Consider the following 15,839-nt stretch of genomic DNA (forward strand, 5'->3'; position numbering starts at 1 on the left):
TATTTTCCTGCTTTTATCTGACCTGGTAATTTTGCCAAGTTGCTAGTGACTTGAAAATTCAATAAATTTAGTGGGATACATTTCACTGTAGACCATTCTAGAATAATTGTCCATGGCACAAGATAAGACCTTTCAATGTGTAGATTTCAGTTTTCTTGCCTGGAAACTTTTGATGGGTTCCAGCATTACCGATTTATTATCTTCCAGCCCTGGATTTTCTTCTTCAAGGTCTCCAATTGCATAGATTTCTTTTCCCCATATTTTTTATCCATAACATTTCCTTAATTAAAAAAAAATACCTTTTTCTTTATTTCTGTTTCTTTCAGTTGTGTTTCTTATGTCAGTTTTTTATGTCCCATACCACGTTTTGTGCGGCATTAATTTGACCAGTGCGTCTTCTAACTATATCTTGTTTGATGGCTACTCTCTCTCTTCTGTTTCTTTCAAGGTTCTCCCAGTTCCGATTTCCTATCTTCTTATTATCTTATCACCTCATCACCCAATTGTAACAGTTCTGCTGGGTGTGTTTTTCAATATGCGGAATTGCCTCATTAACTATTTTTCCATCGATGGCAAGTAATACATTCACTATTTTCATCTGCCTCGTGTGACCTTGTCTTTTTGGGCACGTGTTTTTCATTTGTTGGTAATGGTGGGACTCAACCACCTTTATTCTTTGTACGGATGTGCTGGATTTTGTTCTGGTTGTTATTGGTTCTGAATGAATCGGGTTTTCCTGCCCAGTCATTTGCCAGGGGGTCCCGTCAGTGGTGAGGACCAGGTGACTTTAATGGCCACAAGGACCGAGCGCTTCCACTAGATACATGTGCTCCTCACATAACGTTCCTCTTCTCTTTCCCTGGCAAAAGGGTCTGGGTGCAAGAGTGGTTTCTGACACCACCCACCTTAACATGCAGCTTGGCACCCACTTAACACATACTGTCCTATACCCTCAGGTCATGCCCCTAGACCTTCAAAGGTGCAGTTTTGATGGCATCTTCTACACTTGCAGGGGGCGGGGTTTCGCGGCTGACATCTTTCATCCGCGTTCCTGTGTGCTGCCTCCTTTTTTTTTTTTTTTTTTTTTTTTTTTAAGATTCTGTGTATTTATTTGACAGAGAAGGAGATCACAAGTCAGGCAGAGAGAGAGGGAGAAGCAGGCTCTCTGCCAAGCAAAGAGCCCGATACTGCGGGGCTCCATCCCAGGACCCGAAATCATGACCTGAGCCGAAAGCAGTGGTTCAATCCACTGAGCCACCCAGGCGCCCCGCGTGCCGCCTTCTTGACCTTGACTGTTTCCAGTACTTCCAGGCATTTGTCAAAACTGAAATGGACGTTTTTCCCAACTCTTGTTGATTTGGGACTGGTGTTCAGGAGTGGAGTAGGAAAGGGTGAGGCACACAAGCCACGTATTCCAATTTCTCATTCCGTCCGCTTCTCCCAAGTAGCCTCACTCAGCCAGGTACGGGCAGAATGACTGGATGTTCCCTGGAATCTGCGGTTGTGGCTGTAAGGGCTCCAGAGCTGGGTTTACTCACAAGCCTGCCACAACAACTTTGTCATTACGAAGATGTGGGTAGGTGGATGGGGGTTTCATAGGACGCGTACATCATAGCCCCAGGCTCAATAGAATCCTGACCTAGTGTGACTTCTGGGCAGTAACTCAGATGAAATTTTTTTTTTTAAGATTTTCATTTATTTATTTGACAGAGATCACAAGTAGGCAGAGAGGCAAACAGAGAGAGAAGGGGAAGCAGGCTGCCCGCTGAGCAGAGAGCCCAATGTGGGGCTCAATCCAGGACCCTGAGATCATGACCTGAGCTGAAGGCAGAGGCTTTAATCCACTGAGCCACCCACGCACCCCACTCAGATGGAATCTTAATATTTGTGTGGGATACTTATGGGCTCTTTTGTAAGGCTCAAGGTGCTAGAAGAACAGAGGTCAATAGCTATCAATTCCAGTGCCCTTTTTGTTTTTTTTTTTTTTTTAAAGATTTTATTTATTTATTTGAGAGAGATAAGGAGCATGAGCAAGGGGGTGGGGTGGGAAAGGAAGAGGGAGAATCAGGCCTCCTGCTGAGCAGGGAGCCCAACCTGGGGGGACCCTGAGATCATGACCTGAGCCGAAGGGAGATGCCTAACCGACGGAGCCCTCCAGGTCCCCAGGTCCAGTGTTTTTAAGTAGAAAAGATAAAGTTCATGAACATCGACAAGCTCTTTTCAAATACCTCCCATCCCCCAAGTAAGCTCTGTATTCATTGTTTTTTAGCTTTACAAGTGATCCAAGTGTCATTTTTTTTTTCCTGTAACTTGGGTTAATCTGGGAGAAGAGATGTCACTTGTGGGATGTGCAGGTGTATATAGGATATGGTGCTTCCTCTTCCTAGCCTTCTACGTGCACTGGACACTAAAAAAAACAAGGACTAAAAAGCCTCAGAAAAATTGCCAAGCTGAGCGGCATGGGAGCTAACTTTCTAGCGTCTCTGGATCATGTTGGAGTCAGCTGATGTTTAGCTTTAAAATGCGATTCACCAAATTGATGGTCATTATAATCATCTCAGGCAGGAAAATGAATAAAAACAAAGACGTCAATCCGACCCCCCTTCTTTTTTTACTTAGTCACAGTTTCCCTAACAAATATTTTCGCATTTACTACGTGGACAGCCTTTGCCAAGCAGAGGAGATGCAGGGGGAGGCCTTACCGTCCAGTGGGAAGGACAGATGGTCCACACTGGGGCCAGCACTCTGAAGGGGAGGTCTGGGCAGGGGTGCCCTTGCAGGCTGTTGCAACAGGGACCAGAGAGCTGGTTCTGTCTCCGGTCAGCATCTTTGCCCGCCCCCTTGTCTTGTCTACATGGCTGCACATTTGCTGTGGCTTTCCCCCTCCCTCTTCATGGACTTTCTCTGTCTACACTGCATTCAGTCTTTCTAAAAAGCTTACACCTAATGGGTCCCCTCCCTATTTCCCTCTTCCCTTCTAAAACCCTTTTGCGGAATTCCCTTGTTCTTTGAGTAAATCTGCTGTCACCCGGGTATAGAAAATCCTTGCGGGATCTGGCCCCAGCTGATGCGCCACACCATCTCCCAACCCATGCGGTCCTTGGCCGCTCCAGAGCTGTGCCTCGGTGCTCCCGCCTCCAGGCCTTCCCTTGCTGCCTCTCTGCCTGGAGCCATCTTCCTTCAGATCCCTGACATTCTGGGGGACTCATTTCCTTACTTCATCCGCTCTCTGCTCTGACACTTCTCCCACAAACACCTTGCCCAGCTACCTGTTTGAGATAGCATCCCTACCCATGGAAGCTGTACTTCCTCATACTTGATGCCATACTGTGTATCTCCTTGTCCTGGTTTACATCAGGTGCATTCCCCGCCCCCACCTGGCCGTCAGAATGCAGAATGCTTCAGAACAGGACCTTTCTCTCTTCGGTTCATTCACGGACCACACGCCCAGTCACATGGCTTGCCCCTCTGGGCGGCCTCCTTGATGAAGCGAATAATGGATATGTGGGTCTAGAGCTCAGGGGGCATGAGGTGAGGAGGCAGAGCCCAGGGCTGGGCTGAGAAGTCACAGTAAGGGAGACCGAGGAGAAATGGAGAAAGCCAGGAGTGGTATAAAAGGTACAGAAGGAGGAAAGAAGGAGAGAGCTGTCACTGGCACCAAACACAGCCAAGAAGTGAAGACGGATAACAATGGAGAATGTCCCGTTGGGTTTGAGGAGTGGCTGTCATGGGCGTTCTAGGTAAGGGCCATGTCAAGTGTGTGTTAGAGAAGCCGGAGAGCGGGAGTGGGAAGTGAGTGGTTGAAGAAGAGATATGGAGACTTCTTTTCTTTCTTTTTTAAAAAATATTTTATTTATGAAAGAGAGAGAGAGAGAAAGAGCACGAGAGCAGGGGAGGGGGGAGGGGCAGAAGGAGAGGGACAAGCAGACTCTTTGATGGAGTCTGACTCGGGGCTCGATCTCACAACCCTGAGATCATGACCTCAGCTGAAACCAAGAGTCAGACACCAACTGAGCCACCCAGGTGGCTGGCCACAGGGAGAATTTCAACGATCAGTTTTCACATATCTTGTAAGGCCATAATCTATGGTCAACTGAGATTTTCGATTGAAGACACACAGGAGTCCCAACTAAGTAGGGGAGGTTGTAGTCATGAATGAGTGACCTGTGTCCTTCCCACGAGCTCTGCTTAGGAAGGCGTCAGAGGGCAGCAATTGGGGCTGGGGGACAGTGGCTGTGTGAGGGACCTCCAGCCAGTGTTTCTCCTTTGTGAGTTTCACACGCCTCCTAAATCAGGACGCCAGCCAGCCATCCCGTTGAAATGGCCAGACGAGATGTTGCCCCTTGAAAGGGCTTGGTCGCGTGTAAGGACAACGTGAAAACGTGTATGCAGGAGCCCTACCCTGGAGCCGCTTCCTTCGTCCTTGGGTACTGACGGGATTACTTCCTTGCAGATTCTTGAACAACGTCGGCTTCTTCTTCCCTCTGATAATGATGCTGACGTGGATGGTGTCTGTGAGCAGCATGGTCCGAAAGCTGGTTTACGAGCGAGAGATCCAGATAGAAGAGGTAATCGGCTGAGCGCCTGCTCGGGGGACCAGCGGGGGCGGCGGGGGCTTTGGAGCCGAATCCTGTCCCATGACTAACCCCCGTACTCTGTTTCACCTGCCCTCCCCTCTGTTGGGGCCCCTGTGCGCAGCCGGGAGGGGGCCCCAGGGAAGAGCGTTTCACATCGGAGCTGACGCTCTGCCAGGCTAACAGGTGTTTTCTGCGGGGATAGAAGGAAGCCCAAGGACAGGCAGGCCAGGTTCAAAGAAAGGAGCCAGCATCGCCCATTCAGCAAGTTTTAAACGACCCGGAAAGACCTTGATTTAGGATTAAATCCCTTCATGACAGCCTTGATGTTCTTGTTTTACTACCGTTAAAACTTGAAACTATCACATCTGTGGTTAAGAAGGAACGTTCCTGAAAGTACCCAGTGAAGGCTGGCCTTTGTGGGGGATGGGCGCACGCACCCCCTTGCCTGCGTTATTAAGGTGAAGGAGCAGCGAGGTCAAGGTCTCGGTTCGCATTCAGTCTGACTGGGACGGGCACTGCTGTTTCCCACGTTGTTCACCTACTCAGAATGGAATTTTCCTGCATTTCTGTGTTTCCTCCTCACCCACCCAGCAAGGACCCTGGGCATGGGGACTGAGGACTGGGGGTCAGTCACGCTGACTTGGTCGCCTTTTACCAGGGAGCAGCCCCACCACCCTCCAAGATACCCCGAAGTTACAGATGGAAAATGAGCAGCTTACCAGAGACCTTCATCTCGTTATTACTTCAGGCTCAGTTGTTCTTGCAAAATGCCCTCTAACAGTCATGCAAGAGACCCCTCCCCAACCTGAACAGCTTAGGGTCCAGTATCCCCCTCCCTTCATTGTTCTATTTGTCTTCCTTAAACCAAACCAACACCACTGAAATAAGGGGGTAAAAAAAAAAAGATGGAAAACAACCAAAAACCAAACAAAGCAAAAAACTGAAAAAACAAAAAAAGGAAAAAGAAGCAAAGCTGGCAAAGTCCGAGTGGATAAGGAGGCGCAAGGCATGATGGCCATCGCTGGAGCCTGGGAGCTGGGGGCTGGTCCTGCCCCTCTGCGGTGTGGGCTCATGGCTGTGACCTCCCCGGGGAGCGTTCCCTACAAGGGGTGTTGGGCTCCAGGTTCTGCGCGGGGCTGATGGCCAGGCTGGCCCCAGCATGGGAATTTCTAGTGCCACCTGCCTCCCCTGACAAGATCTGTTCTTTCTCAAGGATCCCGGTGATAACCCTGCGTTTCCTTCTTTTGACAGTACACGAGAATGATGGGCGTGCATCCCACCGTCTTCTTCCTGGCCTGGTTCCTGGAGAACATGGCCGTGTTGGCCTTGAGCAGTGTCGCCCTGGCCGTCATTCTCAAAGCGAGCGGCATCTTTGCGCACAGCAACGCCTGTATCATTTTCCTGTTTCTCCTGGATTTCGGGGTGTCGGTCGTCATGCTGAGTTACTTCCTGAGTGTGTTTTTCAGCCGAGCGAACACAGCTGCCCTCTGTACCAGCCTGGTGTACATGATCAGCTTTCTGCCCTACATAGTGCTGTTGGTTCTCCATAACCAACTCAGTGTTGTCGTGCAGACGTTTCTGGTAAGTTTCTTCTTTTTTTTAATTGCTGCGTCTACTCGACAAATCAGTCATGACTTTACTCCATCGGTCTGTCATTTCTAGATCTGGGTGGGCTCCCGGTTAGTTCCTTCTCTTTATTTGGTCCCTGGAGGCCAACCCTGCAGCCTCCGTGCACTGGCATTGTAGTGATTTTCCTGGAAGGGAGCCCATGACGAATTGGCACTTCCCACGTAACGGGGTCTCTCCTCTGGGGGCGTTTTGGAAATCGGCCACGCCCCAAAGGCAGCGTAGGACCTCCGTGTCTGTGTTTCACGGATGGAAAGACATAGATTTCCAAAGCTATTTTAGCAGCAAAAAATAAGTGTTTTTCTCAAAACATCAGGAATGACATCACACTGAGGGGAACCATCCCTCTGTTAGCGACGTCAGAATCATTCACCGTTTAAAGTGCGCCTGCCTGAATGGGTAGGATCATTCTGTTGGGTGTGTGACACGAAGTACACAGAAGAGACACACCCATTCCTTCTTGGGTGAGAAGTGCTCGGCGGGCGCTGGGAGCTCTGTCCATGGGGAAGGGACGCATGCATGACCGTGAGGACGGTCGGCTGCAGAGAGCCAGCCCCAGATCTCTCCTCCCCACACAGGTCAGGCCAGGTTCCCCAAATGCAGTCTGACTGGAGGTGTGACTGGAGACACTGAGGGAGAATTTGGGAGGTGCCCAGGAGGGCTAGGAGCTCAGGGCTCCTACAGGACCCTTGAAGGCCATGGGAGGTCACCTGTCCCACAAGGCACCATGACAGCTGATGGACCCTTGCTTGTAGGGACAGCGTCACTTCTTCTGCTCCCTTAGAGACTCAGGGAGAATACCTCTGTGAGAGCCCCATTATTTTTCTCCAGCATCTGTGAACCTCCGCCTTTCCTACTGGCCATGGATACGCATTCCGTTGAAGAAATGCCATCTTTACGTGTTTATTTATCTAAGATTCTATTTATTTATTTATTTACTTACTTATTTACCTGAGAGCGAGTAAGCGAGAGAGGGAGAGAGAGCACGAGAGCACAAGCAGGGAGGGGCAGCAGGCAGAGGGAGAAGCAGGCTTCTTGCTGAGCAGGGAGCCCAATGTGGGACTCGATCGCAGGACCCCAGGATCATGACCTGAGCCGGAGGCAGACGCTTCACCAACAGCCACGCAGGTGTCCCGAAATGCCACTTTTAATCAGAATTTATCCATTGATGGGTGTTCACCCGTTCTAAATAGCGGAACCAGTAATTTTGGGTTAGTGTTTGTTAGCTGTTTCGAGAATCCTGAAAATGACTGGGACCCTTTACCCAACCCCACTCTCCGCTACTCCTTACATGGCCCGAATTTCAAATACTGCGGTGCCTTTACTTCAATGCCTTTGTTTAAACGTTCCAGCATACAATGTTTGAGTTCCTCTTCCCATGTTCAAACGTTTCCTTGCCAAAAAACACAAAAAACATAACTAAACAAAACAAAACAAAAACAAAAACAAAAACCCCTAACTCTGGTGTCTGATGTTTTTAAGTGTGAAATACGGTTCAGCAGGTTCTTTCGTGGATGTAGGACCTGCCCAGTGGAAACAAAGCAGCGCTTTCCTCCAGGGCGCTCTCTCTCTAGCGCAGAATCGCGGGGATGATCTGTAGGTCTGCCTGTGGCACGCTCCAGGCCATCCACTTAATAATGAAAAACAAGAAATCGCTGCGTTCCCTTCTCCACTGTTTCCTGTTACACGTTTCTGTACGCGCGGTGCTCGGGTCTCTGGCACTTTAGGGAATTCCCTTCCCCATTAAAAACTAGCTTGTTATCAGCGTACCAGAGTGGGCTGACATTTGGCTTGGCCTCCCAGGGTCCAATGTCGAAATCACTGCCTGGTGTGATGCTTTGCCATCGCCGGGGGGCAGGGGTGCGCGTGCGGCTTCTGCGTTTGCATGTAGCGCCGTGGGTTTTCTGGGGTCTCAGGGCATTGCTAATGTGCTGTTTCTTTCTCCGTTCCCTGTGGGCAGTGCCTGCTCTCCACCACGGCCTTTGGACAAGGAGTGTTTTTCGTCACCTTCCTAGAAGGGCAAGAAGCAGGTAAGGAAGGGGAGAAGCCTTGGTCAGAAGAGACCAGGGATTCAGGCTTCTAGGTGTTTCCAAGTGTCCTGTTACAAGGGCAGAGGACAAGGTCTTCATTCCAAAGCAGTATGTCTGGAACAAGGCGCTGGGGCTTGCCTCAGGGTGTGTGATTACCCCCCACGGCCCAGTGGCCCCAATAGATGCGTTTTGGTGAGACAAGAAACGAGGTAGAAGTAAAACAACACTAAAATAAAACAACAACAACAAAATGTTGGATATTTGAAAGTGGGTAAAGCCAGTCCACCTGGTTTCCTTGAAATCACGGGAGACTGGGCAGGCTCCCAGCTCCTCTGAGGAGCCGTGATCCGTGGGAGGGCCTGCCTTTGTCTCTGCTGCGTTCAGCTCTGCTCTGAGCTTCCAGAATGCACGGACTTACTCACCCAGATCTGCCCCGAGAGAGGCTGTGAGGCTCTGACTCTGCCTTTCCCTTCCTTCCAGGGGTCCAGTGGAGTAACATGTACCAGCCTCCGGAACCGTCGGGCATGACATTCGGCTGGGTTTGCTGGATGATGGCCTTCGATTCAGGCCTTTATTTCTTATGTGGTTGGTACTTGAACAACTTGATTCCCGGTAAGAATTCTGTGTCATCAAAGTTGCCCCAAAGAAGCTAAAAACCGGTTTAAATCATGCATTTATATCTAATCATCTCATCTGATAGAATTTAAATCTAATATGCATGGATATTAGAATGATAATTATCTAAATTTAAATGAGAACTCAGAGGGGGTTTTGTAGGATGTGTTTGAGAGGGAGCTGTGAAGGCTTGAGAAACAGGTGGGCTTCCCAGGTCCTGAAGGAACGGTAAAGGCCACATGAGGATAGGACACAAGTGCCTGGAGGCTGACGGAGCGCACCCTGTCCCGCCTCCCCTCCCCGGGCCACCAAGCGGCTCCCTGGGTGGGCTTCTGTCAATGAATAGGATCAGGGTTCTCTGGATCAGGGATGTGGGGAGTGAGGACAGGAGAGTCTGGGGGCATGTGTGTCCTTGGCCCCACAGGGACCAGGTTGGGCAGAAGTCAGAGACAGTGTGGAGCAGGAGTGGAGGGACCCTGCTCTCTGCCAGGGCAGGGGGCTAGAATCTGGTGGGAAATCAGGCTGAGGATGAGGGGCTGTGCTGGGGGCTGGGGTCAGGTGTCACCTCCAAACTCAGAGTGTCAGCGGTGTCAAGTGTGAGATTTCTTCCGTGGAACAGCAGGTGCATCCTGGAGGCCATGGGGAGCCAGGCCACCAATAGTAATGGTTTTCCCTGCCATGTTCGTGGGGAAGAAGGTACCCTTACCACACACCTGGGTCAGGATGAAAAGAGCAGAAACAGCTTTTAAAGTCTCTTTATTTATTTATTTTTTAAATTAGTTATTTATTTGACAGGCAGAGATCACAAGTAAGCAGAGAGGCAGGCAGAGAGAGAGGAAGGGAAGCAGGCTCCCGTCACTGAGCAGAGAGCCTGATGCGGTACTCGATTCCAGGACCCTGGGATCATAACCTGAGCCAAAGCAGAGGCTTTAACCCACTGAGCCACCCAGGTGCCCCAAAGTCTCTTTATTTTATATTTTTAGCAGTGGTATTTTGATGATAGTCTATGCCCTTGCTGAAATGACTTGTGATTTTGTCTCTAATTTCCAAAGCATCTGGATATTTGAAGTGAAGTCTAATCTTTAAAAGTTAAGAACTATGAGAGACAGAGATAGAGATAGACAGAGACACACACAGAGAGATTCTAATCATACACACATGGACTATGAAGGGATACAAAGACAAGCTGTTCTGACAGGTGTGATATGGTACCTCATTGTGGTTTTCGTTTGCATTTCCTTGACGGTGAGTGATGTTGAACAACTTTTCATGTCTCTGTTGGCTATCTGATGTCTTTTTTGGAGAAATGTCTGTTCATGTCTTCTGCCCATATTTTAATTGGATTATTTGTTTTATTGGGTATTGAGTTTTATAGCTTCTTTTTTAAAATATGATTTTATTTATTGGAGAGAGAGAGCAAGAGAGCATGACTGGGTGGGAGAGGCAGAGGGAGAGGAAGAAGCAGACTCCCCGGTGAGCAGAGAGCCCCATGTGGACTTGATCCCAGGACCCTGAGATCATGACCTGAGCTGAAGGCAGAGGCTTAACTGACTGAGCCACCCAGGTGCCCTGAAAACATATCTAAAAATAAAAAGACATGGAGTTGGCCAAAGATGACAATAGATTTGTCTTCCTTTTTTAAATCATGTCATTAAATTGCCCTGTATATAGCTTACATATCCTTAAGTGGCACTGTTTACATTACATTTCAATAATGTATATACTGTACAAATTACACTATTTATTTTTAACTCCCACCCAGTCTGACAATCATAACAAAAAATGAAATTACCAGAAAATACAGATGGGCTTTCAGATTCATAAGCGGGATTGCAATTTTGAGGAGCTCGCTGACCTAATGTGTTCTTTTTAAGACAAATATTTTGTAATGCTCCTTTACTCTCCTGAAATAGAATTCACAGATAATAAGGCCTGTTTACCTACCTGATTCAAGAAGTTAATGTACTGTCTTCTCTGTAATATAAAAGAGATAAAAAGAAAGTAATTTTAACAATGCCCAGGCATAACGTTATTACAAGAAGGAGGGAAGTACTCAGATGTTTTTCTTACTTCTGAGGAGTAAGTTTGGATTTAAGAGAAGGAAAAAGACCTAACCACATTTGGTACTGGAAGCAAGAAATATATATGACAGAGTTAATGGTATAAAAACTCTTATAAAAACTAACGTTGAGGTCATTCAGAGCAACCAGAATTATTTCTATACGTCAAGAAATGTGGGAGTAATTTTAATTAGAGTAGGAATAATGTGGGATGAAACAGAGCCAAGGGAAGTGGATAAAATAATGACATTTTTGTAAATAATCTGGGTCTTATTTGAAAGTGTGGGGTCAGGTAACTTTTCATGATAAGACATGGGTCGGGGCACCTGGGTGACTCAGTCTGTTAAGCATCTGACTTTTGATTTCGGCTCTGGTCTTGATCTCAGGATCATGGGATTGAGCCCCATGTCAGGCTCCACGCTCAGCATGGAATCTCCTTGTCCCTCTCTCTTCGCTCCTCCCCACCAATCACATACTCATATACTCCCTCTCTAAAAAATAAAATCTTAAAAAACGAAAGAAAACAAAAAAACATGGGGCAGGTAATGATGAAGCATAACCAAGGATACATCCCCTGTCTCATAATTCACCCATGCCAGTGCCTACATTTCGTCCCTAGTGTTTTGAAGGCTCTGGCGATCATATCCTTGGGCAGACGGCAGGACGGAGGGTGGATCGGGCCAGGGAACAGTAACATGATTCAGATTTCAGAGAGCCACGGGGTAGATACTTGGTGACAGCATCAGAGTAAGATCGAACATAATGGGAGGCTTCCCTAGTAATCATTTCAGTGTGTGATTTTACAAAGTAGATGTTTTATTATTTTGCTATACAGCTTAAAAAATATGGAGAATGATGTGAACATGACATAGCTTAAAAAAAAAAAACCCTTTATTAATAAAATGTAGTGCACGTCACAAAACTCTGCTGATTTTGACAATACTTGGTTCTAAGTTTGTTAAAAGCCATCTCAGATGTTTTGTCCTGAATTTGCGTGTCACAAGCCACATGAGCTGCTATGGACGTGCGGCCTTGAGTTTTCAAAAACGTCCAGCTGGCATTGCACCCCCGATGCAATTTTCTGAAATTCTGATGCTTCTGTACCAGACTATAATTTTTCAGTGTTTTGTAAGGTGGTTGCTTTTCTGGAAAATTCAGCGTGTATTAGAACTAACCACGAGCTTTGGGTTCAGAGGTCCTAGGCTCGACTTGCTAGAAGGGGCTTCTCTTTTTCATTTTTTTTTCTTTTAAGTGTTTTATTTATTTATTTATTTGACAGAGAGAGAGGGAGAGAGAGAGAGAGCATGAGCATGGGGCAGAGGCAGAGGGAGAAGCAGACTCCCTGCTGAGCAGGGAGCCCAAAGTGGACTTGACCCCAGAATCCTGGCATCATGACCTGAGCCGAAGGCAGGTGCTTAACCCACTGAGCCCCCCAGGTACCCATAGAAGGGGCTTTTCACTTGCATGGCTGTGTGGAAGGAGCCTCACGAAAGGCAGGTCAAGGGCAATTGTTTGTTGAGCTGGATTGTTCAGGCCTTTGAAGGACACCCACCACCCCAGATGCCAGCACCCTAAAGGCCACCTGTGCTACCCTTCCCCCCATTTATCAACCTTCCTTTTCATTTTTTGTATATCTGAGAATCTGACAACTTGGAGCCTCAGGGACTCCGGAGGGACTGTCCCCCAAGGGGTAGCAATTCCTAGAGATAGTAAAGGATTTGCTTGTGAGCTTCCTTTTCATCTGCAAAGCCAGCAATCCAGAGCTATAGCCTGCCACCCCGTCTATAGGTTCTCCTGTCCCCTGCCCTCATGGCCCCAGGGCCAGGGACCCAGTAACTGGGACAGTTCCTGTGCCCCAGAGCCTGCTGACCCTGCTTCAGCTGCTCCTTCCCCAGAAAGTACAGTAAAGGGTCTAGCCTTCACTGCCCTCTCCCTGCGCCTCTTGACGGACCTGGTGCTTCCCTGAGTGCCCCCCTACCCCGGTGCCCTCTCCTCCTGGGACCTGAATAGCAAACCATCCTTTCAAAGGCTGGTTTCCTGATTTCTCGGACTCCACATACCTGAATAATAATAAAACCTACAACTGAAAACACCTGTTCGCTCTGCCAGCCCAAAGTCCCCCCTCCCTCCCACATTTCCAGAACCCCTCTATGAGGTCTCAGCAAGCTGAGAGTCGCTGTTTGCAAGTCTGCAGTGGGCAGCAAGGCCTCCCCAGCCGGGGCTGGGTAGCAACAGTTTTGCTGTTGCTCTCTGTGTCCTTCTGTCTGTCCTGTCCGTGGAGTGATGGGGTGGGTCCAGACCCCTGCATGTCTCACCCTGGTGTCTGAGCGGGAGGCCTGATCTCCTGGCCCGCCAGGTTCAAGGTCAGGTGCCGATCTCCGTGCCTGTGCAGAGCTCCCCGGCTGACATCGGGTCCTCTCCAAGTCTTTTCGTTTCATAAACTCTTCTTTATGTGCTTCCAGTTAAATTTGATTTCACTCGATCTGTCTAGTTTCATTGACTTCTGCTTTTATCACTGTCAGGTTTTGGGGGGCAATGCTAATGAGTTTCCTGCCCTGCGCGAGCCAGCAGGCAGCTTCCCTGGGTGGAGAAGAGCTCTGGAGAAGCGCAGGGCCTTTGCATATATTACTGTGCCCGGCTACATATGGTGATGTGAGTGGGAAGCCCGTGCTCATGGAGTGCTCATAAAACACGTTTGGATTTACAAGCAACAGCAAAGAGCAGAGGATAGCGTCAGAGCTGAGTGGCCTCCCTGCTAGCGGAGTTGGCAGCCTTCCCCCCCCACCCCCGTCTATTTACATTAATAGATTAATTAGCAGGACTTTAAAAGTGCAAACAGATTAGAGCTGGATGGCTTAATTAGCAAACTGGCCGTTAATATTCAATTTGTTTCCAATTTCAAAAGGTCCCTCCCGTGTCTCTCGTCCTTCCCGTCCCTGCAGCCATGACCCCAAATCAGGTCTCCGTGGACCTCCTGGGGATGGTTTGAGGGTCCTTGAACTCCTGTCCATGTGTCCCGGTGCTGCCGTTGCCCCTGCTCACGCAGACTCTGATCTGCCCCCACCGAGGGCATGTGGATCTGTCGCCCACTTGCCCATCCAGCAGGTGGCGCCTGCTCACAGGATTGCTGTCAAGGACAGTGACTGAAGGTCATGGAACAGGGTCCCTCAGCAGAAGAAGGCAGCTTGATGCAGGGGCTGGAGTAGCAGCCACCAGCTCTGGTGAAAGAGTCTCCTGCTTCCTCTGTTGGCTTCTCTTCTTTTATTTCTGCAAACTCAGCATGCACGCCCCGGGCAGGAGCTCTGCCCTCCATTCCCGTGCCATGTCTTGTTTGGATCGAGGGCGACGGAGTATTGTCACTGCTGCGTTCAGAGAGGCTTGTATCGCGGGGCTGCTGCATATAGTTCAGCCGCCTGTGTCCTTCCCCCTGGGAGGGAGAGGTGGTCATAGACCCCCACACGGCGTGATCGCAGGCCCATGTGAATGAACACAGTGGGGCTCCTGGGCAGGGTCAGAAGAGAGAGCATGTGGAGGATATCATTATCCGTGGGCTGCTCATCTCTTACTGGGTAGGGGTAGTTAGTGGTTTGCTAGAGTCTTGGAGAACATTCTGCCTGCGTGTTGCACATTTTCTAGGGCGGGTGTGATGACTCAGGCTGCATGGCTTAACCAAGAGAAATCCAGTCTCTCCTGCCCTGGAGTCTGGAGGGGTCCAAGATCCAGGCATGTACAAGGCTGGTTCTTCTGAGGTCTCCCTCCTTCTCCTCGTGTCCTGTTGGTCTGTCTGTGCTCCCTGTTTGTGTCCTAATCTCTTCCCATTAGGGCACCAGATTGGATGAGGGCTGACCCAGCAACTTCACTGAACCTTAATTATCTCTTGAAAGCTTTCCTCCAAATACTGCCCCATTCTGAGTTCCTGGGGGTTCAGATTGCAACATGAATTTGGGGCCACTCAGCTCAACTTGTACCAGAAGTGACCATTAGACAGGATACCAGCCCCGCACCCTCCTTCACTTGCCCGTTCTGCTTTGTGATCACATCTCTGAATCTTTGGCTTGGACAGGATGAGGTCAGCCACCTCCCCTCGGTGGGAGGGTCCAAGTGTCAAAACAGTCCTCACGTAGGCCTTTATCTCTTCAATCGCTTGGAGGATTTGGAACACGCATCGAATTTAGGCTAGAATGGATGTGTTAAAGAAAATTGAGAGGTGTTAATAATTAAATCCACTTTCATTTCAACATATAATGAGGGCAAAATGACTATTAAGTGGGCTGGAATGAATTTGGAGAGTACGTTTGAAGAATGTCGATGTTTCATATGGAAATGTTGCATTATGTGTTCTTCTTTGTCGATGTTCTAATGGATTAATTCCTTCACGCTGTTAATCTGTGTCTAGGAACCATGCAAACATCAAAGACGGGACAAGAGAGTGACAGCTCCGTAACGGGGCAGTGGGGCTAGGCGAGCTTTCCTCTGGGGAACATTCAGCAATCGTTCAATGTTACTTTTATTCTTAATAAATACCTGCCCGTTCACGGAGCACTTGGGGGAGGGGGGCGTGGGTCAGGCTGAAGATGGAGCGTGGGGGCTCCCCACACGGCTAACACCTCATCCCCCGGATTGTCCCTGGGTCACATGTGGGATGTGCCTTCAACAGTTTAACATGGAATAACATTGCGTACTAATTAGTGAAGACATTCTCGTACAGAATCTTCCAAATAGAAAACAAGAAGTCTACCGATTTTAACTGTGTCTTGTTTTTTAGGAAATTTTGGCTTAAGGAAACCATGGTATTTTCCCTTTACTGCGTCATATTGGAAGAGTTTGTGGGGTTTCATGGCAAAAACACCGCAGGTGACTGGTTCTGACCTGTCCTTCATCAACGAGCACTTTGATAACAAAGGTCTGTGAGCGGTAGCGGTATTAGATAT

General features: G+C 48.7%; 1 protein-coding gene across 1 annotated transcript in view; it reads left to right on the forward strand.

Annotated features, from left to right (window-relative positions):
* Positions 1 to 15,839, forward strand: part of ABCA13 (ATP binding cassette subfamily A member 13) — a 319,855-nt gene that overhangs the window by 138,624 nt on the left and 165,392 nt on the right. The window contains exons 33-37 of the mRNA XM_059397601.1: positions 4,454 to 4,568; positions 5,829 to 6,158; positions 8,164 to 8,233; positions 8,714 to 8,845; positions 15,674 to 15,811. Coding sequence (XP_059253584.1) covers positions 4,454 to 4,568; positions 5,829 to 6,158; positions 8,164 to 8,233; positions 8,714 to 8,845; positions 15,674 to 15,811 — 785 coding nt within the window. The remainder of the gene's footprint in view (positions 1 to 4,453; positions 4,569 to 5,828; positions 6,159 to 8,163; positions 8,234 to 8,713; positions 8,846 to 15,673; positions 15,812 to 15,839) is intronic.

The sequence above is a fragment of the Mustela nigripes genome, chromosome 4, assembly GCF_022355385.1.
Source record: "Mustela nigripes isolate SB6536 chromosome 4, MUSNIG.SB6536, whole genome shotgun sequence".
NCBI classification, from domain to species: Eukaryota; Metazoa; Chordata; class Mammalia; order Carnivora; family Mustelidae; genus Mustela; species Mustela nigripes.